The sequence below is a fragment of the Branchiostoma lanceolatum genome, chromosome 11, assembly GCF_035083965.1.
Source record: "Branchiostoma lanceolatum isolate klBraLanc5 chromosome 11, klBraLanc5.hap2, whole genome shotgun sequence".
Lineage (NCBI taxonomy): Eukaryota > Metazoa > Chordata > Leptocardii > Amphioxiformes > Branchiostomatidae > Branchiostoma > Branchiostoma lanceolatum.
In genome coordinates, this window is record NC_089732.1 from 5360991 (window position 1) to 5387477 (window position 26487).

A 26487-nucleotide genomic window follows, 5' to 3' on the forward strand; every position below is an offset into this window, starting at 1 on the left:
ACTTCTGTAGTCTACTACAGAAGTCTACTACAACCTCGGGGGTAGTAGTACTACACTTCGGCGGAGATTCTGTGAGACTTCGAACCGGGTGTAAAGAGAAACTGTAGTACAGAGGTAGTAGACTACACTTCGAAGGCAACAACCATGTTCGATCTGACGTAATTCGAACTGATCGCGCGTTCCATTTTGGGTCATATGCGGTCATTCTTAAGTTTTCTCAGTAAAACCGAGCTGTCAGGCCCTTTTCCTTGGTATTTCGCATCAGATAAAACCCCTACCTTTTCACAAATAAAAAACATGCTGAAATTTCCTCCCGCGATTTTTCAAAGGTCACAATAGGTCACTACAGTTTCGTGACAATCAGGAACAGTGGGCGTCCTGCTAGGCGTCCTGTCGTTGAGTGTAAAGTGGACGCGAATTTGAAGTCTACTACAGTAGTAGACTACCATGTGTAGTACTACAGTTTCATTGAACAAGTGTAAATTGGGCCTTAGTGTCAGATATCTTCAGTTCTGATAGTTAAGAACCCACCATGTTTCATACAACCAGTATGGGAAACACTCTCGCATCTTCAGACTGACGGTGGTTGGGTTTGGGATGCAGCACTACATCCGTTTGTGATCCAAACAGACCAGGGAATATGTCGATCGAAAGCTCCTGTACTCAAAGAAAGTTTTCATCCCATACGTCTTCTTTGTTTAACCTTAGGTACTGGTGCACGAGACGTCCTCACAAAACTGGTGGGCAATATTGGAGAGCAATGGGTACCAAAAAAGTAATTAACATGTGCCCTCAACCGTGCCTGAGCAAGCCTTGTCGTGGTAAAAGCAAAGTGAAACCCGGATCACGGTGCACAGTAAGTGAATGAGGTGTATCAATCTTATTACTGTTCAAACGTTCGTTACACTGTTCAAACGTTCGTTACAATGGACAAGAATCAGTAAAGCCCCCCTCTCACTGGACCCGCGGCACGCTGGCGGCGTCACTGCGGCCGATCGAATTGACAAAGCACTCAGCAAATTTCATCGACCAAAATCCGAATCTTTTTAAGCTTTGTGCGTTTTGTTGTCATCTTGGTCATACTTATACGTTTTGAATAATATTCCCATTATAAAGTCAAGGGTAACACAAAGCCAGTTTAGGACGCAGCGACGCCGCCAGATTTGTACAGTTTTCGAAAGTCGATGAAGCTACAGTAACTGCGCTTCGGGCTGCCCGGTCTTTTCCTTCCAGTTTATTTTTGAATATCGACAGAATGTAGCCACGACGACTTTCAAATCGATCCAAAAAACCATGACAGGGTGTCGATATTGTCAGTGCCAGACTTGACTCGTTGTAGTTGTCTTGTAGTTGCCAAATTGATGTACCATTTTAGTGCTTTGCGCGGTTTTTATCCAAGCTCACTCGTATCTATAAGCCACCTTCTCACCGGCTCACCGGACCCGCGGTGCGCTGGCAGCGTCGCTGCGTCCTAAACTGGACTTGTGTTACCCTTGACTTTATAATGGAAATATCATTCAAAACGTACAAGTATGACCAAAAAGACAACAGAACACTGAAGGGGGCATCCCCTAGTTTATTTTGGGTCTCAATTCGAATTTGCACACCCTCAAGTCTAGCGACCGTCTCTTCCAGGAAATAACTGTGAATGGGAATGAAGGATATCCCTCTAGCTACAAGAAAACCTGAGTTTCGGTTTCTTCAACCTTAGTAATTTTAATAGATATAAGAGGGAAAAAGTATTTTTCCGTCAAAAATTCGGCGCAAAATTCGGCATTTTCCCGTGGAACTAAACACATCACACAATTTTTTGACACGAAAATGACTGTTAGAAAGAGAAAACTCCGAAGTATAATCAAGCCCATTATAAAGAAACTTCTACCACTGTGATTTTCACAATAACCCGACGCGCGAGGTAATGCAACACGGCCGAAAGAACGCAACAAAGGTCAATCTGGGTCAAATGGGCAGTTTACCTTCAACGCGTATGGATATCCGGAAGTAAGGCTCGGATCGAAACGCAATTTCCACCCAAAACACACCAGTTCATACGCTTTTCAGCTATGTTAGTATCTAATGTCAGTTCGAAGCACATTTTGAGAAATGTGAACTCAAACCCAGACCCTCGAAACCCTTTCGTTCCTTTTTTGTCGCGGACTATTGTCGCGGAAGAACTGGTGCGTGCACCGTTAAAGCTCAAAAAGATTCGATTTTTGTCCATGAAATTCGTTTAGTGCTTTGTCGATTCGATCGGCCGCAGCGACGCCGCCAGCGTCACCGCCGCGGGTGCAGTGAGAGGGGGCTTATGTCGTTCTGCTCCCTCACAGCAAACAGGTCATTACTCGGATCCAAACTACAGGTGTGTGTGTGAAACGGGCTGGGAATGGAATCAACGTCATCACAGGTGTGACGACAGAAATGTGTGTGACACAACCCACAGCCGCTGCGACAAGGCCCACACCGAGAGGTGTGTTGAATCAAGTGAGTGAAATATATACACATTCATTTTACTTAAAAGTTACTCTATAGATAAACCCTTGTTGTATTCTTTCATTTTTGTTTTCATCCATGTCTTATCTATTGTTTCCACATAGTAAAGTGTCTTTAAGAGTGGCTATTTGGAATAGCCACGCCTCCTGCCATGTGTACAACACGGCTGTCAGGTCAGAATGAACCGGGACAGTTTATGGTAGCACCATTCATTGGGTGCTTTTATAGTGCAACCATGGTCTTTAAATCAGTTGAGTCGTGACTTAGATGGTTTACCTCCAACTTATGACTGTTGCATATAGACTTTGAGGTGAGAGGGACAGAAATTCAGAAATGATATTTTGTTTTTCTCTGTTCCTCTCCAAATTATAGCTCACGGGACAGGGACCGCATTGGTACCACCTCCGCAGTAAAATTCCCATTTTCATTTCCTTTTTATAAATTAGGAGGTCTGTTCTATATATTCTGATGTGACGACCTTTCTGTTGTGGTGGCTTAATACCTGTTGTTAGTTATTAGTATAACCCTTCAAACGTATCACATTTTAGATGATCCAGGCGATTTTGTGCTGTGAACAAGGGGATGGGAGAAAATTCAGTTCAAGATTGTATTGACATCTCACAGTGACTTTTGCATAGCGCTGAATTAGAATCAATTCAAGACGGTTCACATCGGATACTGTTGACAATATTGCACTTGTAGATTTGTGTGGTGGTGGACTCTGTCAAACGCTTTGGAGAAGTCTGTGGCAACAGGGGCACATATTGTTGATGGTTCGTCCTAAAGACCGTCAAATTGTCGGTTGTCTAATTGAATGTCATTTAGTATCCATGTATGGTCAAATTGTTCTGAGAGGTCAAAAAGATTGGATTGTGTTTTTATGAATAGTTTCATTCAGTTGGTAAATCACTGAATAACAACGTTTCTGAACGCAACAAAGTGTTTAACGCCATACTTAAAGCCCTGGTGGCGCTGGCGGCGGCGCTGCGTCCTAAACTGGATTTGTGTTACCCTTGACTTTATAATGGAAATATCATTCAAAACGTACAAGTATGACCAAAAAGACAACAAAACGCACAATACTTAAAAAGCTTCGTTTTTATCGATGGAATTCGTTGAGTGCGTTGTCAATTCGATCGGCCGCAGCGACGCCGCCAGCGTGCCGCGGGTCCATTGAGACGTCGCTTTCTTCGTACTGGCACCGTGCAGCAGCCTAGCGCTAGCTGCAGTGCGAAGTAGAACTAGTTAGTATTACCGAAAGGTGACAGACGGCCGCCTGAGTGTCGACTAGGTCTAAACACTATACACTAGGTTGTGTACACAGGATTTTGTTATTCTATATTATGACTTCGTTCACACTAAAAAAAAACGAAGCATCGAAGTGAATTAAAATGACCCAATCCAAATCAATTTTTGCAGTGTGAACGCCCCCGATCCGATTGATTAACCTGGATTGGATTGGATTATTTGCGATCCACCTCCGGGAGGCAGTTAAGGCGACAAATCCAATCCACCCGCATGGCGAGTGTGAACGCGAAGTGGATGGAATTCCTTGGATCCCGGCTGGTTCCGGGGGTGTAAGGTCATACATCCAGATACTAGTATGCGGGGTCGCATCGCGAGCGAAACCGAAAACCAAGCCACGCCAGATCGCTCCGTGTTTAGTACTAGCATTATTTTTGTCAACAAAGCCCCGCAGAAAGAATACAACTTCAGTCAAGGAAGAGATCCAATCAAAACTTGAAAAATGCCACAAAAACAGGGACAGTTTAAATCACTTCGTTTTTTGTTAGTTTGAACGGGGTCTTTAATCCGATTGGCGAAGAGCAGTGTGAACGCAAACGTTGTTGATTTTGATGGTTGGTAGTCGGCAGTGGTGTTGGAACATATTTTAGATTTTCCATATGCCGAACACCAACAACATTAACTCCTATGCTACGAGGGGGAGTAAAAAAGAAACGCCTTTTTATCATAGTACGTTCATTTTGGTATAAAATGAGTTGAAATTTGGCCGACGAGTACAGGAACATTTCTTGATAATTAAGTATCTCAATTTGTTTTTACATTTCTATGAAAGACCGAGTTGACTTCAAGTTTTCCACAACCTTGAAACAAGTTGGTCAGAACCAAAGATACGTCAGACATGACCCGTTTAGAATAACTTTAAAAATCTTAGATTACACCTGTATGATAATACATGTCTCTACAACTTACATGCCCAAATTCAATTTCTGAACTCCTTACAGTTCATTTTTTTACAGCTGATAGGATAGAGTGAGGTGTGATATTACAGTCAATTGAATTCATAGCCGAATACGTGATGTATTGATTGAAGTCTTTTATAAGAAACTTTTCTATTGATCAAGAAACGAAACTTGACACAGATATTATGTGTTTAACGAGTAAGAGGTGTGCTTAGTTTCCTTCCTCTGACTTTATGGGAAAGTAGTCTACAAAAACGATTTATCAACATAGCACATATTCAGGACCCTGATGTCCGCTCTGAATTCAACTCATTATACCTCACCGTAGTAACGAGAAGAAAAACTCATTGGAGTTCAGAAATAAAAATAAGCATGGAGATATGCATTTTGATACATCTGCAGTTTCAGTGTTCTCCAATTATTATAAGGGGTTCAGGGAAACTACTAATTGAACTTCCCGTCTACTGCTGTTTGCCTCCGACAAGCTTCCAAGGTTGTGGTAATTTTGAAATCAACTCATTATCAGTCGCAGTCTTCAATATGTTGCAACATATCCAGTCTCGAGAAAAGATGTTCCTTTACATTTGTGCTAAATTTCATCCCATTTCATACAAAAATGAACCTGCATTGGTACAAAAGACGTTTTATTCTGACTCCCCCTTGTAATATGTCATGAATCACTACTATTCGTGCATTTCCACAGTCGGGATGAGTTACAGTTGTACGTGTATAAACGGCTGGACCGGAAAGTTCTGCACTGAGGAAGTCAACCCATGTTACGAGCATGGCGGCAACGATGCATGTCATCCCAATGGAATATGTGTGCCCGTCATGCGCTCTACGATATACACCTGCGATTGTAACGACGGCTGGTCGGGTACGATTTATGATTGTTTGTTTTCTGCTCAGTCACATAGCAAAAAGAACTTTTAGGTTCCAGGCCCTGTTCGGTCAAATCTGGTAACTTTCCGATTCGTTCTCTTGTCGGATGTTGTGATTTCAAATCTTAGGATCTTTTCCATGCAACACGCAAAAAAATGACAATATCTGGAAAGAAGAAAAAAATGTAAAGGAGTCTTCACAAATTTTTGGTTATCCCTACTGCAGCCCTCATGAGGCTTGAATTAAAGGCAACCAAAGCAATATTAGGGACCAAAAAATGGAAATAAAAAAAAGATGCTGAATTCTAGAATGTAGCGACATTTATGAACACTGTCTACCACATTTGTGTAATAACTTCATACTTTGAGCATTTCAAAACCGTGCAAAAGTGTGCCATACGATGATCCCCATAGTTTCGCGACCATTTTCAGTGAGTGCTCACCTTACAACGAATTCATAATTTTGCATCATGGACGTCGCTATACATTGTGATAGTGTTGTTTGAACTTATCATTTATGGAAATGACTAAATAGATTGACTTTTAAAAGCCGATTTTCGGGCCCTAGTATTGCATGGTTTGCCTTTAAAGGCAGACTAAACTTAATTTCGTAAAGCATACTGCATTATGTTAAACATACCACTTAGACCAGTTCTGACTTGTTTTACACTAGTCCAACATAGATAAGCGTTTTACAGCATTTCAAATTGGCGGCCTGGTGCCCGTAATACTCAACGAGTCCAAAGACCGTGACATCAGATCGCATCGATCGTAACAGTCGGATTCTGACGGATTCTGTCGGATTCTGACGGATTCTAACGTCACGGTCTTTAGACTCGTTGAGTATTACGGGCACCAGGCCGCCAATTTGAAATGTTGTAAAAGCGCTTATCTATGATGGACTAGTGTAAAACAAGTCAGAACTGGTCTTAGTGGTATATTTAACATAATGCAGTATGCTTTACGAAATTACGTTTAGTCTTCCTTTAACGTCCGTGATTCTTATTCAGATGAACCAGAAGATGGCGCCCAACAGTTGGCGGACTGTGACAAGAAAGACGACCCTTGTGATCGGGTGGCTTGTATGAACGGCGGACACTGCAGCCACTCCAAGAACGGACGAGATGTTTTTTGCACATGCACGGACCTGTATGTTGGAGATAGGTGCCAACATCGTGCGTCCCATTATCCTTGTGACCGCTTGGGTTCATTATCATTAAAGGCACCCAGAGCATTTTATGAGTCTTATGAAATTGACGTTTAATGCCACTGTTTACCACCTTTGCGTGCGGATTTCTTATCAAAAGTGCTCAAAAGCGGTACAAAAATAAGCTACATGGTGATCTTTGAGTTTCACGCGCCTAGAGTAAATAAACCGATACCATAGCCCCGCCCACCTCCGTCAAAACGTAGAAATGCAAAATCAAAACATAAGAATTAAACTAATTGACGGACGCTCATTGGTCGAACTGCTAATTGTGATGGACAGTCAGGATCGGTCTAGGGCTTGGATTTTCTATCAGTTCTCACCACACAACGACATCGTATCTTTCCTCCTTTAATGTCGATATGTAATGGTATAGTGTTATTTGAACTTACTATGTGTAGGAAATTGGAGTTTTTCTATTCAAGTTTCAAGCCTCATAAAATGCTCTGGATGCTTTTAATGAATGTTGAAGATGTTCTACTTCTAGAATCTAGATGTTTCAAATTTGCACGCAAGATAAACATCAACAGAAACACATTTCATGTTTTAATGTCTTTTCCTTCCTCCACGATACAATAACAACATATATCCAGTACAAGAATATCAAACAACACGAGTCTCGACCTAGTCTCGTGTTCTCGCGAGACTAGGTAACTCTGTGATCAAGATGTACAGTAGACATCGAAAATTTGGAAGTGCGTATCTCGTTACCTTTTGTCACTGATTGAAGACCATTCTAGTAACTTGTAATCACACATGACTGATGGATCTCTTCAAAGAATATCAATGCTATTTTGTTGATGGTCCATCAGGAAAACCACACTGGGGTGAGTGGGACGGCTGGGGACCGTGTTCAGTGACCTGTGGTGCCCAGGGCGTCAGGAAAAGGCTACGGCACTGCAGGAATCCCACAGGGTTGACTGACCTCGACTGTTCGGGGAAGAAGCAGGAAGAAGAGGTTTGCCGCGCGGCCGTCTGCAAATATTCAGGTCGGAAAAGCTGCATGGAGTTCTCGTTGAAAACATTTGCACACGGGGTGTTTCGCAGCCACGTAACTATGACGTAAATAAGCGTCAGATATTACGGATATGTTATTTCTATTGATTGTTATTTATGGTTGATATTTATTATGGTTATGTATTATTTTCACATTGATGTTATTTCTATTGATTATTATTGATGGTTGGTATTTATCAAGGTTATGTATAATTTGCATTATGGTTTTCTTTGCTGTTGAAACGGATGTTTCCATAGCTTTGTAACGTTTATCAAAAAAAAATAAGCGTCAGACATCCAGATGTCATGGCAACCTGTTACAGGACGGTGGACGAGCTGGGGGGAGGCAACCCCATGTACGGAGGTGTGCGGGACTGGAATCAGGGTGAAGACCAGACACTGTAAATACTGCAAAGACGCCGACTGTGTGGAGGAAACCCAACTGGAGGCGGAACGAGGGTCGCCTTGCGACGGCATCGCTACGGAAACAACCCCATGTAACACTAACCCATGTCCAAGTATGTCTGGCACATCATAGTCTTTGATGTGTAGTATATGCGTTCATGCCCTCCTGTACCAGAGTTATCAACCTAGAATCAATGTGTTCAAAAACTATTTTTTTCCGAGATCTGTTATAATCAGCCGTTGAGTCGTTCCGTGTCAGGCTGGAGGCCTGCCCGCCTTAGCCCGGGACCTCAACTTCCCCCCCCCCCCCCTACTTTGCCCCTGATTGGGCTTAATGTGTTACCAACATGTAGATGTAGATAATAACAGAATGCCACTAAGTATTGTAGGAGCACCCTTATTGAATAGCTTTCAATGACGCTTACAGTTAGAGGCGCAGAAGCTAGGTGTGACAAATCATTCAGTGTAATATAATCAGCTGCTACCACGCCGTGTGCCTGCAAAGCTGGTGTGTTATGGCGACGGGTGTTTTACCGGCTATATAGATACAGATATACGTGATCTAGGGTGAGCCACTCCAGGCCACAAGACAGTATTAAATCAAGACCTGCTATCTAATACAAAATTTAATTTCTTGTCTATCTCTATACCGTTAGTTCCGCCCCCTATCGTGGTTCCTGTAGTACCTGCTAAACCTGCGCCGCAGTGGTCAGCCTGGGGGGCCTGGGGGGCCTGCAGTCAGACGTGCGACCCGGGACTGAGGACGAGGTCCAGGCAGAAGGGGAAGGACACACAGGACGAGTCCGAGGAATGCAGAGTCATGGCCTGCCCAAGTGAGTGGCTTCCAACTACACCATTGGATACTTTATACGGCATCAGAATGGCGCCGGGTAGCCTACCAGTGGGCGATGGAGCGCCACAATGCCTCAGCTTCTGCGTAGATCAAGTCGTATCTCGAGATTTTATCCAGTTTTTTTGCGTCATTTTGTAGAATGTACTGACAATGATTGTGCAAGTAACACCTCTTCACGCGGAGTTGCTGCGTTTGCTTTGTTGCATGTTTAGATGTTGTGGTTTCGGAGAAACTTTCGAAGTGAATTGTCGTGTCATGGCTGATGTCATGAATAAGAAACTGATTGTCGAAGAGGTAAATTGGACAGAGTGGGCTTACGCAGCTGCAAATAGACAGTCACATTTTTAACTCCATCGCCTGGACAGTCAAACAATGGACTCACAGCTCCCTCAAACTGAAATATTTTTTTCGACCCCCATTAGATATCGCTAGAATGAATACATATTCAGAAAGTTTGAGTTGGCTCTGATGAAAATGATAAAGCTATCATAGATTAGATTAGTTCTCTATATTTGTCAACAATTAGCAATACTCTCATGTGCGTAAGTTGCCATACATTGCACCAGTTACAATTGTCGCCCAATAAAGTTTTTTTCTTCTGTCATGTCGATTTTTAGAGGTGATCCCCGTCAAATGCACCCCGTGGACTGATTGGGGTGTCTGTGACGCACATTCGAAGATGTGTTATCGGACGCGAGACAGCGTCTCGGGAGAAACCTGTGACGGTCATACCTACCAGCGCTCAGGCTGTTCCGGGGGAAATTGTCTGGGTGAGGTCAAGGCGGAAGGCCACAAGGAAAACCTGTTCAAGGCCCTGAAATTACAAAAAGCAAAACTGGCAGAGGCAGCTGCGAAGGTATCTCTTGTTACAGTAAATGCATTGAAGTTCGCGTGGGTTTTATTTCGCGCTAAGACACAAATGTTTAGAGTGTTTACGGCGATTTTAAGTTCACGACAGTGCTATAGCTATATAGTCACATACTGCTTCAGTACTGGATAAATGTTTGCGGTGGCTTAAACTTTGCGGTGAAACGGTCGCCGCGAAAACCGCGAACATAGAACCACCTTGAATATTTCTGCATTTACAGTACTTTATTGGATGAACCAGACTAAAATCCCGCGTATATCATTTGTTTGAAACTAGGCGTTTTCAAACACAATTTTCACTTTTATTCTATATGTGCATAACATTATGGTTGTATGTTTAAATTTGCGCCTCTTTTATACACTACGGTCGTGCCAGCAACTTTTTCTCATCCTTTTATTTGTGTGCATCGGATGCTCCGAAATGATATGTTTATCATATCATTTCCCAAACATGCCTGTACACTTCAGATTATACAGTTTGTATAACAATGGTTTTGATGATATATACACCACATGTTCATGTTTCTGAGTGCAAAAACATCTTGTCACCAAACTTTACACATAAGATTATATTTATGAAAAAAGCACACATTTGATTATTTGAGTCCATTCCAAGTCACCAAGAGGGTTGTTATTGTCATAATTTACAAATGTTTTCAATCTATTGTAATTATTTGTGTGAAAGATTTTATACTTTAGAAATATTTTGAATGTGATTTCAACTTTATAAATATTCCTCATGTGGAATATGATATTTCTAACAGTTTCTAAACAATGGTAACAGCATTCTACCATTATTTACAATTCTTTACAATTTCTAACCATTTTCTACCAATTGACTAAAAACAAATTTATGTTTTTCAACATCAAGAAAAAAAAGGAAGAGCTGGAAAAACGCCTGAAACAGGAGCAAAAGGAGGCCGAGGAAAGAGGTAGCTACAATGTATATGTGTCGTCATGTTGACGCTGTTGCTGTTGTAACCAACGACAGCAGAAGTAGTGGCCATTCTATTTAATTTAACAATCTTTCTGATAAATCAAAACTAGAAGTTCTTTTAATAGGCTCACCTACAATATCCTCCAGGTACAATATCAAAATTATGATGATGACAAAAACATTTATAGATGATTTGGGGCGGCTCTAGGTACTTGTACTTGGAATCATCTTGAATCATCTATGAAGATTAATTAAGGGTCGGTACAGTTGTATGTATTATGTATTTCAATCAATTTGTATATTCAATTATTCAGTTTTGTTGTTGATTTGATACGCTTGACTTCAGGAATATCTAACTTATGTTAGAAATTTGTTCAGAAATTTGCGTACGTTTGTCACTGTCTTTGTCTAATCTTATCTAGATTTTTTGTGGCGAGGTAAAATAAGTACTGTACTTGATGGTAGCGCCACTATGTCCATGTCCACGTGTATCTTGTTTCTGAATGATAAAAAAAGTAGTGGCAGACGTTGATGTTTTTTGTAAACGTTGTGTTGTATTCATTTGATTTGACGGGAATGACCTATTTACAATTTTACCTTATGATATACTATCTGCAATTTGACGTCAAGATTCGTATTTGCCTAAAACTATCGAAGAGTGGAATTCATTGTCACCAAGTACAGTAGTATAGGGGCACCTCTGCTGGATAGATTTGAAGAACACAACACAGATGCAGTAGAAGGTCTGACAGAACGAAGCATGATTTAGTCTTGGGGCTTACCATGAAATATATAAGTCGTTGTTGTCATTCGAGACATACACGATCAAGGACAAGGTCAATGAATACACAGAATTTAAAGGGATGTTAGACACAGAGATTATCAGCTAAAGTCAAATTTGCAAGCTTTTTTTTCAGACCGGCTCATTTTGTTAACATTAGTAGGGATCTCGGGAGCCAAGGTGTTTGCAGTTAACACATGTATAATCATAATGCTAATTGATATATCATTGTAATAGGTATCTTTAACATGAAAAATATCTCTAAAGGACACTGAAAATTTTCAATTCTGAGAGAAATGAATACGGCCATCTACAGAAGGGTACAAAAAGCTTCCAACTAATTCTCACTCACAGACTACATTGAATGTTATAGCATTGATAGTAGTATTTAAGCAGCAGTATGTCTAACATGATTCAGGCTCCGTAATAATTGGTCAAAGGTCGCCGTTAGTCGCAATCTGTTGAGATGAAGCGATTTGGCTGAATCTTGCCGTTATGCGTCGAATCCCAGTCAATGCCAAATCGATAACACGGGAGAGGCCTGGAAGGCCAAAGGAATATTCTCCAACAGTCCAACTCGAAGAATTGACTCACCGGATTTCCAGAAATTCAATTCTTTGAGTTGGAGAACTGTTAATTTATCATTTGATATAATCAACCAACTCAGATGAAGTTTCATGCCAATGTTGATTAATCATCACATGTGTCTCCACTTGTTACTCAGCCGAAAAAATGAAATTCTTCACCGAGGAGAAAGGCAAATATTTTGGTACTGGGACGACTTCCATCAAGGCCTGGAATGACATCAGCTTCGCGGAGTGTGCCCGCAGATGTCTGGAGGGTCATGGGGATTATGATGGTACCAACCCGGTCTGTAAGTCCTTCAACTACCGACCTGCCAACACGAAGGAAAGCAAAACAGCCAGATGCTGGTTACATAGTGAAAACAAGGACACGTTTTCGGGTAGTACTGCATGGTCGAAGTGGCCACATCGCGACTACTATCAGAGGAAAGGTGAAAATTGTATCATATTTAAGTGCTTCCAGATTCCTTTGGACTGCTTATATTACAGAACGTTGACTGAAATGATCATTTCAGCTCTTGAATTATTGTAAAGGGAACTAACAAAAACTGTTTAATGAGATACAAAACAATGTTATAGGTGGCGTAACACTATCAAATGAGTATGATTGACAAAACTCAATGTTATTGTTTTAGTCTTATGTATACATAAACTCATCGGTGTGTGATATATCTAGATATGTCCGATGTTTTTCATGTTGATCAGCACATTAAAGTTGTCCCTGTGTTATCCAGGCACTGAAGAATCAGCCATCAAATCATTCACCGAGGAGAAGGGCCATTTTTTCGGTACTTGGAAGACTTCCATCAAGTCCGGATCCTACGAAAACATTGGCGTCGATGAGTGTGCCCGCAGATGTCTGAAGGGTCATGGGGATTATGACGGTGTTAACCCGATCTGTAAGTCCTTCAACTACCGACCTGGCGGCACTGCCGAAACGACCAAATCCAAATGCTGGTTACATCAAGAAAATAAGGACACGTTTAAGGGTAGTTCTGAATGGACGAAATGGCCACATCGCAACTACTATCACAGGAAAGGTGAGAACATCAATTGAAACAAATCAAAGGAGCGAGTACGCCGCTCTCGGGATTCGAGCCCCGAACTCCCGATCCGCACGGCAACGCCTTAACCACTACGATAAAAGGTCGCGACCAGTTAGCCTGGTCGGTTGGAGGCGCTTGAACCCCCACTGTTACACTATTGTAGGATTGTACCATGTTTAGTAAGTGCTTCGAATTCTGAATTCCGTAATATACTGCTTGAAAAGAAGTGTGAGTGAAATCATATGGACATATAACAAATTCGAGGTCATTTACTCAGGAGCCCAAAATATACATTTTTGCATGAGAATGGGCAAAATATCCCGTAACATTAATTCTGGGCGGAAATTGAGATGCCTCCATATCTATATTTGTTAAGAATACATGTGTGCCAATTTTGGTGCTTTTAGGTAAATTTGCTAAAATTTTCAGCTATATGCCGCTGGACTATCAGCTCTTAAAGGGACGTATTGTAATCGTAACATAAAACAAAACTCACTTGTTTTGGATTTTTTCTACATCATTAGTTGAATCTACCTTATTACACTGCACAGCAATATTCATCACGTATGGATGCGACTTTGTAGTGTCGTGCGAACGTCTTGAAAAAACTGTGTAAGTAATCCCCACCGCCGCTTGACTTGTTTGCAATTTGATGTACGAACCACCGAACACGCGATTGAACGCGCGACGTTCTGAAGTTTGTTTACTCGTGGTGATTTTTCTATGACACTGGAACTCCGACCGTAATGGTCGATTCGGTTATTTCTTAGCGTTCTACACTGGCTTATTTGCATATTATTAAATGGGGGCCGATAAACGATATGCAAATAAGCCAGATTTTACGCGTTTTTCGTTTTCGTCATTTATCAAAAATGGAAATGTGACAAAATGACGGGAATAAGTTACAAATTAGTCACAAATATGAATCTAAATGTAGATTTTTCTAATCCTTAGTATTTGTAGTTCTTGCCCACTAAATTCTACAATACTTTAAATTTGCAGGTATTTCTCGATATGTGCACGGCCTTGCTATACCCTGTCGAAATTGAGCTTCAAGTACGTCGCTATAGACTAGATGACGCAGACAAGCGAACAACATTTTTCATTCCTTCCTTGCAGACGGTTTAAATCTCTTTGATATTAAGAGGTTACTGACTATGACTCAGAATCATGGACCTTTTATTGGACACGTCATTTCTATCGCGCTCATGAAACCGGCCCAACAGTCGACCACTCCTGCAGGTCTAATTACATGTACAAAGGTTAATATCCATCGGCGGATCCAGGATTTTGGTAACGGGGGGGCGCAAACTCAGGCGTGGCCTTCGAACGCGCAGCGTAAGCTGTGCGGGGGGAGAGCACGAGAGGGGGTGGAACCCCCTCTCGTTGGGGGGGTCTGGGGGGCCTCCCCCTGAAAATTTTAAAAATCCAGATGCTCTCTGGTGCATTTTAGAGCCATTTCTGAGCAAAATAAACCTCGGCGAGATAGCGATTTTTTTACGTAGAGTTCGGCAGAGGGGCGTCAAATGATACCAAATCTCACCTCAGACAGCCTGGACTCTGACAGTGGCCGTCCATTTTTGACATTTCGACACACATTTTGCCGCGAAGTCGGTAAAAAAAATGACAAATGCGCATGGTCATTTTGTGTTTTTCACCGAAGCTTCCGGCGTGGTGGGAAAGATCCAACCCTGGCACTTCTTGCGTTGATGTGGACGCATTAAACGTACCTTCCTCAACAATGATTTGCCTCTGAGTCTCAAAATGTGACTGCGTCTCCAAAAAAATGAAAAAGGAAGGCTAATTACCGTCAACAGTGGGACAGGAATCATAGAACAACAGCCTTGTTTCGATAAGAAGGAAACCTAAGGTGTACTTCCAAAGTTTTTGGTTACGCATTGTTAGCAGTTCGTGACCGGGGGCGGGGCGCGGCACGCCTCAAAAAGATCAAACTCACGCCGGGCCACTGTCACCGACACACTGCGGCACGCCCACCATAATCTCTAAGAACATTTTCGGTGACAAGTGACAAAGTGCCGACGGTCCTACGGCCACGGGGAAGATTCACATCGGATTTTCGCTGTGCTAAAGATTCTACCAGCGGTTGATATATCTAGAACTGGGACCAACTCAGCGAAAGGTTCGCGCCAGACATGAAACGCCTGAATGTTGACAGCATCAAAACGTACCAAAGCACAAAAGCAAACACATCGATACATGAATTTTGATTTTTTTTTTCCAGAAATCAATACAAATCACTGAAATCACACCCAAACTTCTTTTAATCCTTCGATTTCATACAGACAAGTATTACAACGTGTATCAACATGCAATGTGATCGTGATCTCCCTCGTTTATGCTTGGATGCTGTGAACACATCGATCCATTTTGTCAAAGTTGTGTCGCGATTTTGCTCACTTGGTCTTGGAAAATTGACGCAAAGACCCCATAATTGGAAAGTAGCAGGACTGCACGACGCATACGTAGCATCTAGGAAACGGGAAGAGTACGTACAGTGTGAAAGCAAACTTGGAGCCGAAGCTCACGGCATTCAGTCTGTAGAGACACAAATTTCTGCAGTTTCCATGGCTGTAGGAGTACTAGAACTGTCTAGTCTAGTGGACACGATTTTGCCGCCGATCATAAATTTTCTAGCATCAGCCCTACTAGATCCGGCCTTGATGTCATGCAGACTCTTTTGACGGTAATTTACCTGCCCTGCTTCTTTCATCCACATTCTATCGTCACTTACTTGTTTCATACCTGGTTACACTGGTTGTCAGTTATTTTTGTAAATAAACTACAGTCTGGGAATATTACTTGTCAGTTCATGTTTACTAAGCTTTCCATGTTAGTAAAGTTCACGGGGAACTCCCGGTGTAAGGGACATAAAAACGAACTCTTTGGTCGAGAACAAACGAATGAACAAGAAACTGTAAATCAATGGGAAGATACCTGATATGGTAGCCGGTTTCATCAAAGGTTTTTCGGTAATAGTATTTTCCATGTCCGATCTGAAACTTGGTCGGTACTCACGTACCTGAGAACACGAGTATGTAAGTCAAACAGCGTGTGATAAATGAACAGCACCGTGTGTGACAGCATAGTCTACCAATTTCCAGCGTTTTTAAAGGCAACTTTTGGGGGGAGTCTTTCCCATTAAAGCACTGCCAAGATAACGTCAATGGCGGCGGTAAAACTTTGCCAAAATGCGAGAAATTGCGGTCATGAATAAATGAAATTAATTGCTCGAGTTGTTCAGGTCTATGGCAAATGACAAAGCAATATAACAGAACTAGTCTATTCTAAAACTATGACAACCAGAATATATTTTTAAAGGCTTGAAAATCCTAAATTTCCTGGGGACGATGCCCCCGCACCTCGATTGCCAGCGCCTTCTTGGCTGGCGGGAACGCTGATCGAGGCAAGGTAAGTCTTGTATCGTTGCAGCGCTTAAACTTAACCAATCTCTAATAATATCTATACTAAAGTCAAGATCTCTATAGAAATAATACTGTTGTCTTTTCAGCTGAGCGCATTATTAATATAAGGTTGATCCTCGCCCCCTTGCCTTGCCCCCAAAAAGCGTTTTCGCCGGTCGGCTTGTATTTTTTTTCACGGCGTGAACGGGGGGGCGCGCGCCGGGTGCGCCCCCCTCTGGATCCGCGGATGATATCTGCTTGCTTCACTATTCAAATACGAAAACGTGTTTATGTTTCTCCTTTGTTATCTAGAAATACCTGTATCTACGACACCAAAGAGCCCGGTACTAGTAACACAGCCAACGCAAGAACAGGCACAAGGTATGTCTCGTCTAAGCTTGCCAAATTTGGGTTAGGGTTAAACTTTCTATTCTGCTGATAGTTTGTACATGTGCAGAGTGATTATTCATTTACTCAGTTATCAACTATTAATACCAGTCGTAAATTATGTATGTTCATTTTAGAATGTGCACCTTGTACTTAGTAACTCAAGTGAAGACTAGCATTATAACATATGCAATGTGTAAATGAGAACATGATTTGCATGATTAATGAGAAACTTTATGTGTATGTATGTGGTGATAAACATTTTGCATGTGATATATTTCCAGCGGGGCAAAATTTCTTTTGACTAAAGCATTCTTTTAGTTACTTTTAGCCATGTAATGATATGTAACTGTGTATATTTGTGAAATTGAGGAGCGGGCCATTTTTTTCCGTATTTGAAGGACTATTATCAAATCCTACGATAACATTGGCGTCGATGAGTGTGTCCGCAGATGTCTGAAGGGTCATGGGGATTATGACGGTGTTAACCCTGTCTGTAAGTCCTTCAAATTCCGACCTTCCAACATGGCCGAAACGACTAAAAACTCCAAATGCTGGTTGCATAAAGAATATAAGGACACGTTTACGGGTAGTACTGAATGGTCCAAGTGGCCACATCGCGACTACTATCAGAGGAAAGCCGGTAACTGAAATGTAGTATTGTATTCGTACACGAAAACTACAAAGCGTTTGTTTATTTCTCCTCCAATTTAGAACAGCCAGCTGGGCCAAATGAAGCAAAGAGTAAACCAAAGAAGCGTCCAGGTATTTGTAATATGTATTTTTCATACTCTATTACTTTTGACCGAGGCATTCTTATAGGAGTAAGAATTACTTTTATCCCTATAACAATATATGTAACTGTGTGTATTTTGAAATGTGTTGTTGTGGTGTGCTACTGTACATGTATGTTTGACTAAATATGTATAAAAAATATGTATCTGGACAAAAAAATACTTCAATGAGTAGTCATTGTACTGTTTGTGCAGTATTTTACTCGACCAATAATAATCTATATTTACTGCTGTACGTTTTCATGATAAGCATTTATCATCTCCATGAAAAATTGAGATATTGTTTTTGGTGTGTCTGTGCATCTGTTTGTGTGTTTGTGTTTCCCGACTATTGTAATCAGCATAACTCAAGAACCTCCTGATGGATTGTGAGGATATTTTTGTGTTTTCTTTCAGCTTTTATTCTGATTGGAGCAGCTTCGAGGGAAAGAGTTCCATCGGTAGCTGCTTTCTGTGTGCTTGTAGCCGCTGCACTTCTCATGACATACACTCTGTCGGGATCGCTGCGGCTTCCGCAATAGTGCCATGCGGAAGACTGAATCCAGTGGTCGACGCTGTGTCACAGGTCATGACAATGTTGCGTTTGCAGTGACACAAGTTAAGGCAACAAATCAAAAGGCCTTTGTCGACAGACAAGGCTTCTACAAAACAATAGGATTAAGATTAAGACAAACCAGTAAAGCTGGATAAGAGCTGCATCATACATGCATAGTTCTCAGTAACCCATACTTGTCTGTTGCCTTTACACACGCAAAGGTGCAAAAGAACCAACACTGACATACTGCCACACTAACTTAAGCAGTATACCATTTTCAAAGCTGCGTCATTAGATAGCCATTGTAGTGATGGTTGTTTTTTCTATTGTTCTATCTTCAAGTTATAGATCCCTACTGTCATGTCTACCAAGTTACTTCTACTGTGCTTCACGTTTACTTTCATTGTAATACTGCTGTTGCCAGGCTAATATTTTCTGTATACGTACCACTATATTGTAACAAAGCAGATCGTGTTGAACATGTTGAAATATCTGATGCAGATAGATAGATACATGTAGATAGATGGATAGATGGATCGATATTAGATAGATAGATAGATAGATAGGCGATTTCTTGTGATTTTTCGTGGTTGAAGACAATGAATTTAGCAAAGCACTTAACTAAGTCTTGGAGATGAAAATTTTAGCAGCATTCGTTGATTATCATAAATACATGTAGATTTGAAAGTGCTGTTCGCCTCACAACAGCCCTTCTAGTCCAACTGGAATGTACATCAGAGGATCTGGCTCAGCCGGTTGTAGATGTGCTGAAAGATTCACCTGAACAGATTGAAAGGCCAACGTCTCTGTCAGTCTTCCCTCTACCGTACCATTCATGGTCACCTTGATTGGCTTGGCACGGCAAGGAGTGAAACCAGTTTGTGACTGAAAACAAACACACAGAAAAACATCGAATAATGCGTTGACGTTTGGCTATTGTGGCTGGAAAAACAAACACGCAAAAAAACATCGAATAGTGCGTTGACGTTTGGCTATTGTGACTGGAAAAACAAACACGCTGAAAAGCATCGAATAATGCGTTGAAGTTTGGCTATGCCAACATGAAGGTTACATACTCTGACAATCATATTTTCTACCTATAGTGTTCATGTTATCCACAATGACGAATGTTTGTAAGCTTTACCTCGTTAACTTTGTCCACGAACGCCTGGAACCCCTCTCGGCAGAACGGTTTCCCATGCAGCTCAACGTCTTGTAGAGTCTCACTTGTAGATACGATTCTTCCAAGCTCACCAAGACCCTCCGCATTGAACCTTCCTGCTAGTTCTACTTTCCTCAGACTTCCACTGCACTGCTCTTCGATTGCTTTGCACAAGGCAAATAGGAAGGACTTGTTCATATTCCTCCAAACCAAGATGACCTCCTTGATGTTCTGACTTGCTGATATCACTTCTGCAAACAGCAGTTTTTCTCGTGCAAACATCCAGGTGAAGACCAGCTCAAGTCTTTCCAAGGTTCGACATTTCTTCAGGGCTTCGCACAGTTTGATCGCGCAATTCGCGCTTTCCGTCGTCGCGTCAACTGAAGTCAACCCGTTCAGTTGAATGGACAACGATGTTAGTGTCTTGGTATTCTTCATAACATAAGCCAGTGCTTCGATACCAGGGTCTTGTATGTGTCCTCTCCCACCGGAGAAGCCCTTAACGTGTATTGCCCGGAGACGTTGATGCCCAGCTATCGCCGGGGCAAGTAACTCGAGAGCCTTCTTGTGTCGTAATATGTATCCACTCAGGTACAAGCTCTGCAGAGTGGAGTTAAGACGCAAGGCAGCGGATAATGAGTCAATGAAGACCTCGGCATTCCGCTCGCGACTGCAGTGTGTCTTGAAGCCCTTGGAAATTTTGTTTGAGCATCTGTGTGGACAACTCTTGGCACAGTACACTTGGAGATGAAGATCACGAATAGACTTGTTCTCTTGGATGGCCTGTGGTATTGTCTTCACCGCGAATTCATCCATTCGGTCAATGTTTGCTTCAATTGTCAAGTGCAAGATACTTTGGTTTTCAGCAAGACCCTGGTGAAAATGTATAATTCCGCTGTTGTCTTCTTCCATTGGGTTGGAGAGAGTCATGTCCAGCCCTGTAACATTCACTTTCAAATATTTGACGCGCCTCGTGCACTTCATGGCTCTCCCTAGGCGTTGAAGGCTCTTTGGGTTTAGGACCCACATCTCAGCAATTTCTACTTTCTTGTCTGTCGACAAGGCTTCCATGACTTCTGCGAGCCCCCGAATGACGGCTGGTTTGGGAGGTCTTCTCTTGAAGTCTAGTTCGATTGTTTCGGGCAGAAATGCTGCCAAGAGCAGAGCAGTTTTCTTCACGTGACCAGACTCACTGACAGCCCAACACGCTCGACTGGTATCGTCGTGCACACAACACTTAGGTGCCTCAAGCCTTGTCATTTCCGAGAAATTTACATCGAAAGCCTCGAAGAGATCCTGACAATTCTCTCGCAGAAGGCCAGCGGCGAACAAACAGACGTTGACATAGTTCTGTCCGCTGACACACTCGGTTGACCAGAGCTTCCTAAGACATTGTTTTCGCTCCTCTGTATCGGGCGGTCTCGTAACGGCATATTTTGCAGCTAGCAACTCTTTGAACGTCTTGTGCTGGAACTTGTAGCGAACCTCCCGTATGGTGGGATCTTCGACGATGAGACCCATATGAATGACTGAGTCATTTCCAATCGCCTCCTTTACCTCTTTGCTTGTGAAATCAAACTTATCCGTTGCAATTGAATCCCATGCTAACTTTGCTAAGTTACCCAGGCATTCTTCCATCTTCTCTTTGGTCATGGAATGTTTAGGGTCCTCGACGTATCTTCTTGCGACTAAGGCGATCACTTCCTCGACTATCTCCGTGCATGTGTTGGGTTTCCTGATCCGACTGCCCCATAGTATGCTGACAATAACAGCGTAGAAGGGGTTTCTGACAATGTCCTGTAGACAATCGTCAACAGATATGGCCCATTTAAGACTCTTGGCATCTTTTTCACCGTCTTTGCGACACTTGAAGAACTGGTCGATGTACCTGTCAACATCTCCAGGAGAGAATCTGTTCACATTGTAATGGGCGTCACAGTATAGCGGTATGTGGAGTGCTTTTGGACTGGAATTCCCTGTTGTAACTTCTGTACTTCTCGATGTTAGGATGCTTGGTGTCTCTCGAAGATACTTCTTCAGTAAGTACCGTAGAATCGGATGCTTCGTGTGGTCGGGATCGGCCACGTCGTCTTCGCTAACGCCTGGAGTCTCGTCGACGTTTTCGATCATCAACATGGTGCGGCGTGGATTTTCCTTGATCCAACCTTCCAAACGTTCCACCTCGGCCGAGCTGAGAAAATCGCTCTCCAACAACTGGTCACAGACAGCTTGCAGAAGGTTCCCAGTGCGCACCGTGCGCGCCGACAAAGCGAACAGAAGCTTGATATCCTTCAGGGCAGGATTTTTGCCTGCTGCCCACGTGTAGGCCTGGTGGTAGATGAGGGTGGTCTTGCCTACACCAGGGCGACCTTGGAGGAGCAGGTTCTTTTTGTCAAACTGAAGCTCGTCCTCCGGTGTTGAATCGATTTCATCAGTGTCTGATCTGTCCACTCGGCTAAACTGTAGTTTGAAAACAAAAGGTATGTTTTGTTTTTCTCTATTCTGAAAAGAGATTGGTCGTCCTTCAATGTGTACGTACTTCAGTAGAAACAAGAGTTCCGCGACCTCATATCTCCATGAACAATTCTATTTATGCGAATGACTTACACATTTACATAATATATGCTTAATCATAAACACCTTTATCTTACTTACACATGTTGCAATATTGACAGTCCTATAATTTTCCAATTTGATGAATTTTGGTGTTTTTGCATTAATCATGCAAATTAGGAATTTATTTGCATAATTGGTATTTGTTGATGCTCCACTTTCCATAAACTACATATGTTACATGTATTTGAGTCTTATAATGGAAAACACTGCAAATATAGATTTTCCTCATTATCTATGCAAATTAATCCTCAATTAGCATAATTTGCACTTCATTGTGTACATCTCTGTCTAAGCTACCTGCATACTGAATATAATGGAAATCCGTTGTCCCTTTGTTCAGTTATTCTCCTTAGAAGACTTTCACAATAACGCCCCTGCAGTTCCAGAGCAAGCTGCTAGGGGGCCCAAACCTACACCATTTCTTAATTACATCACAAGCTATCTGCCACCCAAAAATCAAGACCACAGCACGTCCAGGTCAAAAGATACAAAAACGGAAGTTCTGCTGCAGTACCAAGGTCACATACCAGGGGGCCCAAAATCGACCTTGAATTTCGGCCTCACAACACCGGCCCACATACCAAATATCATCGTAATCCATCCAGAGGTTCTTGAGTTATGCTGCCTACAATAGTCCGGAAACACAAACACACACACAAACACGCCAAAAACAATATCTCCATTTTTCATGGAGATAATTTCATGGAGATAACAAACCTGGGGGGGGGGGGGGACGTTTGACAAAAACATATTCAATACTAGTACTAGTACACCCCCCACAGTATGAAAGGCCATAATCAGTTCAATGATTACCACAGATCACATTGCACTGCAAATTTGAACAAATATAACAATTTTCTACTTTTGACATCTTGCTTGTTGTAGTCATGAATACACTGTAACTGACATGTATATATAAAATCACCTGATTCTTTATATACACCTTCTCTGTTTCCAGACGAAATGCATGCCAGCTGAGTGGATAGTGCTTCTGATATGTTGACTTATAGTGGTCCTTCAGAGCTTTTTCACACTTCTCCACTACATCTGGAACTGCTCCTGTTGTCACTGTGTGTGCTGTGAAGGAATATAGACAGTGCTAGACAATGATACTATTTTCTTTCGATGAGATTAAAACACTCGTTTTTGTTTATTTACCCTTATATACGATAGAGATTATCGATGTACATCTATATACCATACAGGACGAAGCTTCTAGTGAACATGCAAAAATGTTCCGAAATGAAGATAATAGAACCCCATTCAAAAACCAACAAAATGGAACGTACAAATCAAGACCGATCAAAAAGTGCAATATGGACATGCGTTGATTTTTTTTCCTTTTTCTAAAGATGTCCCTTATGAAATTGACGTTCGTCTGTAAGAAATGTAAGTGAACTTAAGCAGGAATTTGTGCTTACATTGGACTCTTTTCTCAGCTTCCCTGAGCATCTCGGCTAGAAAAGCATACTCGCACTTCTCCAACGCTAAGCAGAAGTTTTCGAATGCTCTGTCGCCAATGGGAGAAACGGGGAGGATATCGAGTAGTTTCGCGACTCTTTCCCGCCTTTTCTCCTCGTGTATGGCAGTTATGTCCCCTTTTGTTGTGTCTGTCAGGACTCCATCTTGGTAGAGATGATCTACGACATGCTTAGCGTCGAGGCTATCCATGATACTCGTTCTGCTCTCTCGGAGGAGGTCACGATGACGAAGGCTCATTGGCTTGGTATTCATCGTCGTTGTTTTATAGTATGATTGTTATAGTCAAGCTTCTAACGGTATCTTGTGCTTAGGTCTCTGTTACCTGATCACACGACCTGTGAAAAAAAGTTGCAAAGTATTCACACACTTGTTGAAATGAAAATGTAACTTATCAAATGTTGATGTTGTCTGGACTTCAGCGCCCCAATACGGGAGCAAGGGGCTAGCATGTGTTAGGCTCTACCAGCCTCCGCGGGTCGCTGGGAAAATAGTAGAAATTGGCCAAAATAGGGTCAATTGTATGAAGGGAGTCGGCTACGGAGATAGGGTCCAATATTACGAATGTTACCCTCCATGGCCAAAGTCCCCCGGCAAATGTTCTCCCTATAGCCGGCGCGGTTAATCTGGTAGAGACTAAGCATATGTAGGCAGGCCGGCACTATGAAGAAGCAAGGACATTATATAGACTCCTTGGAAGAAGGTAACGATGCTTCGATGACTTGGGCGCTGAACTGTGAACTCATGACAATAACAAGCGCATCAAAGAGAACAAGCTTTAGCCAACCAGCATACAAGAAGGTGGTGCTGCAAGCTCGTACTCAACCGTAAAACGTCTGTGTTTAAAACATTTAAATTTGTCAAGAGTGGTTCACCCTCTTTGTCAGGTTGCCGCGTAAATACTTGCCTCACTGAAATTCGACCAATGTTTACGGTAGCCTCGAGGAAAGGGCGCCTTTCTGAGAAAAACGCGGCGTCTTCTAAGATCTTCGCGTCTGTTTGTACCTCGGTGTACTACCAAGCAACGACATTTATTTAGTTAGTGTGGATAATTGAATTGGGCCCTTCCCTTGATGGTTTGTTACCTACTGAACGGGTCAATGTTAACACTTGGTTGAATGCATCATGGCCACCATGCCCCCCCCCCCCACACACACACACATAAAATACTTGCAAAGCCTAGCCAGTGATACACTATACAGACGATGGATTGAAGTTTTTATGTACATGTATTTGCGAAGCTAAAAAAAGAGAAACTAAAGACATTTTTTAAAAATCAGATCAACAACAACTTAATATCGGACAGCCATTTCATTCATCATGTCACATATAAATAGACTTACCTGTTTGTGAGCTAGCGTGGTCAAATGATTTTCAGTGGTGAACATTGCCTCATATGCATATTGATATTCTTGTGTGAACACAATTTTAAGTATCATATAAACACAGCATTTGAAATTAAGATGTGTACGGAATGCAAATTAAAACAAGCCTCGTTACAGATTGTGAGAGCTTATAAACTTATGAAATTTCCCTACCATACAAGTGAGCTACTAGATTGTGACAGCCCTGTTCTTAGATTAGGGAAAGTTGAGTGACCAAAGGATTGGCCAGGTAGCCAGACTCACAATACTACAAAAAGCGAGACGGCTGCAGGGCCTCCTGGCCCTGCCGGTGGGTACATACTTGCAGCTAAACCATCGCCAATCTCGCCACAACCATCCGAACTCGTTTAAACCAATCCCCTTCCACAAGGACTGCTACAGATTCTCCTATTTTCCACGAACTGACAGAGATTGGAACTCATTGACATTGTCATACCCAGTAACACAGGAACTAGAGGTGGAAAAGTTCAGAGGGGAGGTCGCAGACCACCTGAGATAACACCAATAAGTGCACTACTACCCCTGGACGTTTTTCCCCAACTAAAGGGAGTTGTCCAGTACAACAACAAGAACAAGTAACAACGTCAAAATGATACCTTGAAATGTGCTGGGGTCTCTTTGCCCTCCGACGCACCAAACACAGATGACGTCACGGTATGTGGAACAACCACTTCGGAACTGCATGGAAAGTCCCGACGTGACGTGTCCAACGTGTTGTCTATTCTGTGTAAGTTGTCACAACCGTACGTTGTTCATGTATTGCTGTACGTTGTCCAGCTAGTCGGAGATATAGCGCACCAATAGAATTGGACAACACCAGTGGTTCATAAAAGACCCTGCTGTAGTCGAAGGACATAATACAAAAGCGTGGTCTCTTTTCACTTGTTGTTGACACACCTTGCAATTGGTATGTCGGCCGCGACACATGCTCAAAATCTGCAGGTAAAACTAGACAGTCGCGAGGTGCTGAGTCTACCCTGAAATCAAAATTTGATTTATCACAACACGTATCCGTGCGAATGTTGTGACAACGACATTGAACAGCAATGGCTGATGCCGCTACCATACGTCAGTATTACTTTGTGAAAGCTCCACACAATTGGAAATCCCCCAAATCCAAACATAGAAGAGTCCATTCCGATGTTGGAGGCTAATTGGACGCTAAGCATTTCATTTGCGGCTTTGTATTTACCCAACCGCGTTTGCAGTACCCAGTGCATGGAGGCGGCGGGATTAGATGAACTCTATTGCTCAACAATCGCACATATTACAATGCATGGCATTAAATCAACAATACTACAATTCTAACTACAAAATATCATATAAAAGTAATGTTATATCGATTACAATAGTCATGTATGGGTAATTCGATCTCGCTTTTGGAATGATTAGCCGCCCTGCAAACCTTAAGTACATAAAAAAAACCGTACTGAGAACTTCACTGTGAAACAAACAC

At 42.2% G+C, this 26487-nt stretch overlaps 2 protein-coding genes across 4 annotated transcripts; one reads left to right on the forward strand and one right to left on the reverse strand.

Annotated features, from left to right (window-relative positions):
* LOC136444454 (uncharacterized) lies at positions 1 to 18683 on the forward strand. Its single transcript, XM_066442000.1, has 14 exons — positions 1 to 856; positions 2328 to 2481; positions 5398 to 5571; positions 6586 to 6750; positions 7595 to 7771; positions 8102 to 8296; positions 8840 to 9016; positions 9654 to 9892; positions 10775 to 10835; positions 12346 to 12636; positions 12940 to 13245; positions 16986 to 17054; positions 17775 to 17825; positions 18251 to 18683. Exons 1-14 carry the CDS (start codon positions 641 to 643, stop codon positions 18373 to 18375), a joined length of 2400 nt encoding a protein of 799 aa, XP_066298097.1. The 5' UTR covers positions 1 to 640; the 3' UTR covers positions 18376 to 18683.
* LOC136444453 (NLR family CARD domain-containing protein 3-like) lies at positions 17741 to 26045 on the reverse strand. 3 transcript variants are annotated; one of them, XM_066441998.1, is made up of 5 exons: positions 25628 to 26045; positions 23589 to 23984; positions 23111 to 23244; positions 19534 to 22011; positions 17741 to 19274 (listed from the first exon to the last, which is right to left on the reverse strand). In XM_066441998.1, the coding sequence occupies exons 2-5, from the start codon at positions 23899 to 23901 to the stop codon at positions 19089 to 19091; spliced, it is 3111 nt and encodes a 1036-aa protein (XP_066298095.1). In that variant the 5' UTR covers positions 23902 to 23984; positions 25628 to 26045; the 3' UTR covers positions 17741 to 19088. The 3 variants fall into 3 exon arrangements, with proteins under 3 accessions (XP_066298095.1, XP_066298094.1, XP_066298096.1); XM_066441997.1 differs by having other exon boundaries at positions 23093 to 23244; positions 25628 to 26044; XM_066441999.1 differs by lacking the exon at positions 23589 to 23984 and having other exon boundaries at positions 23093 to 23244; positions 25628 to 26044.
* Between the last annotated feature and the right edge of the window lie 442 nt (positions 26046 to 26487).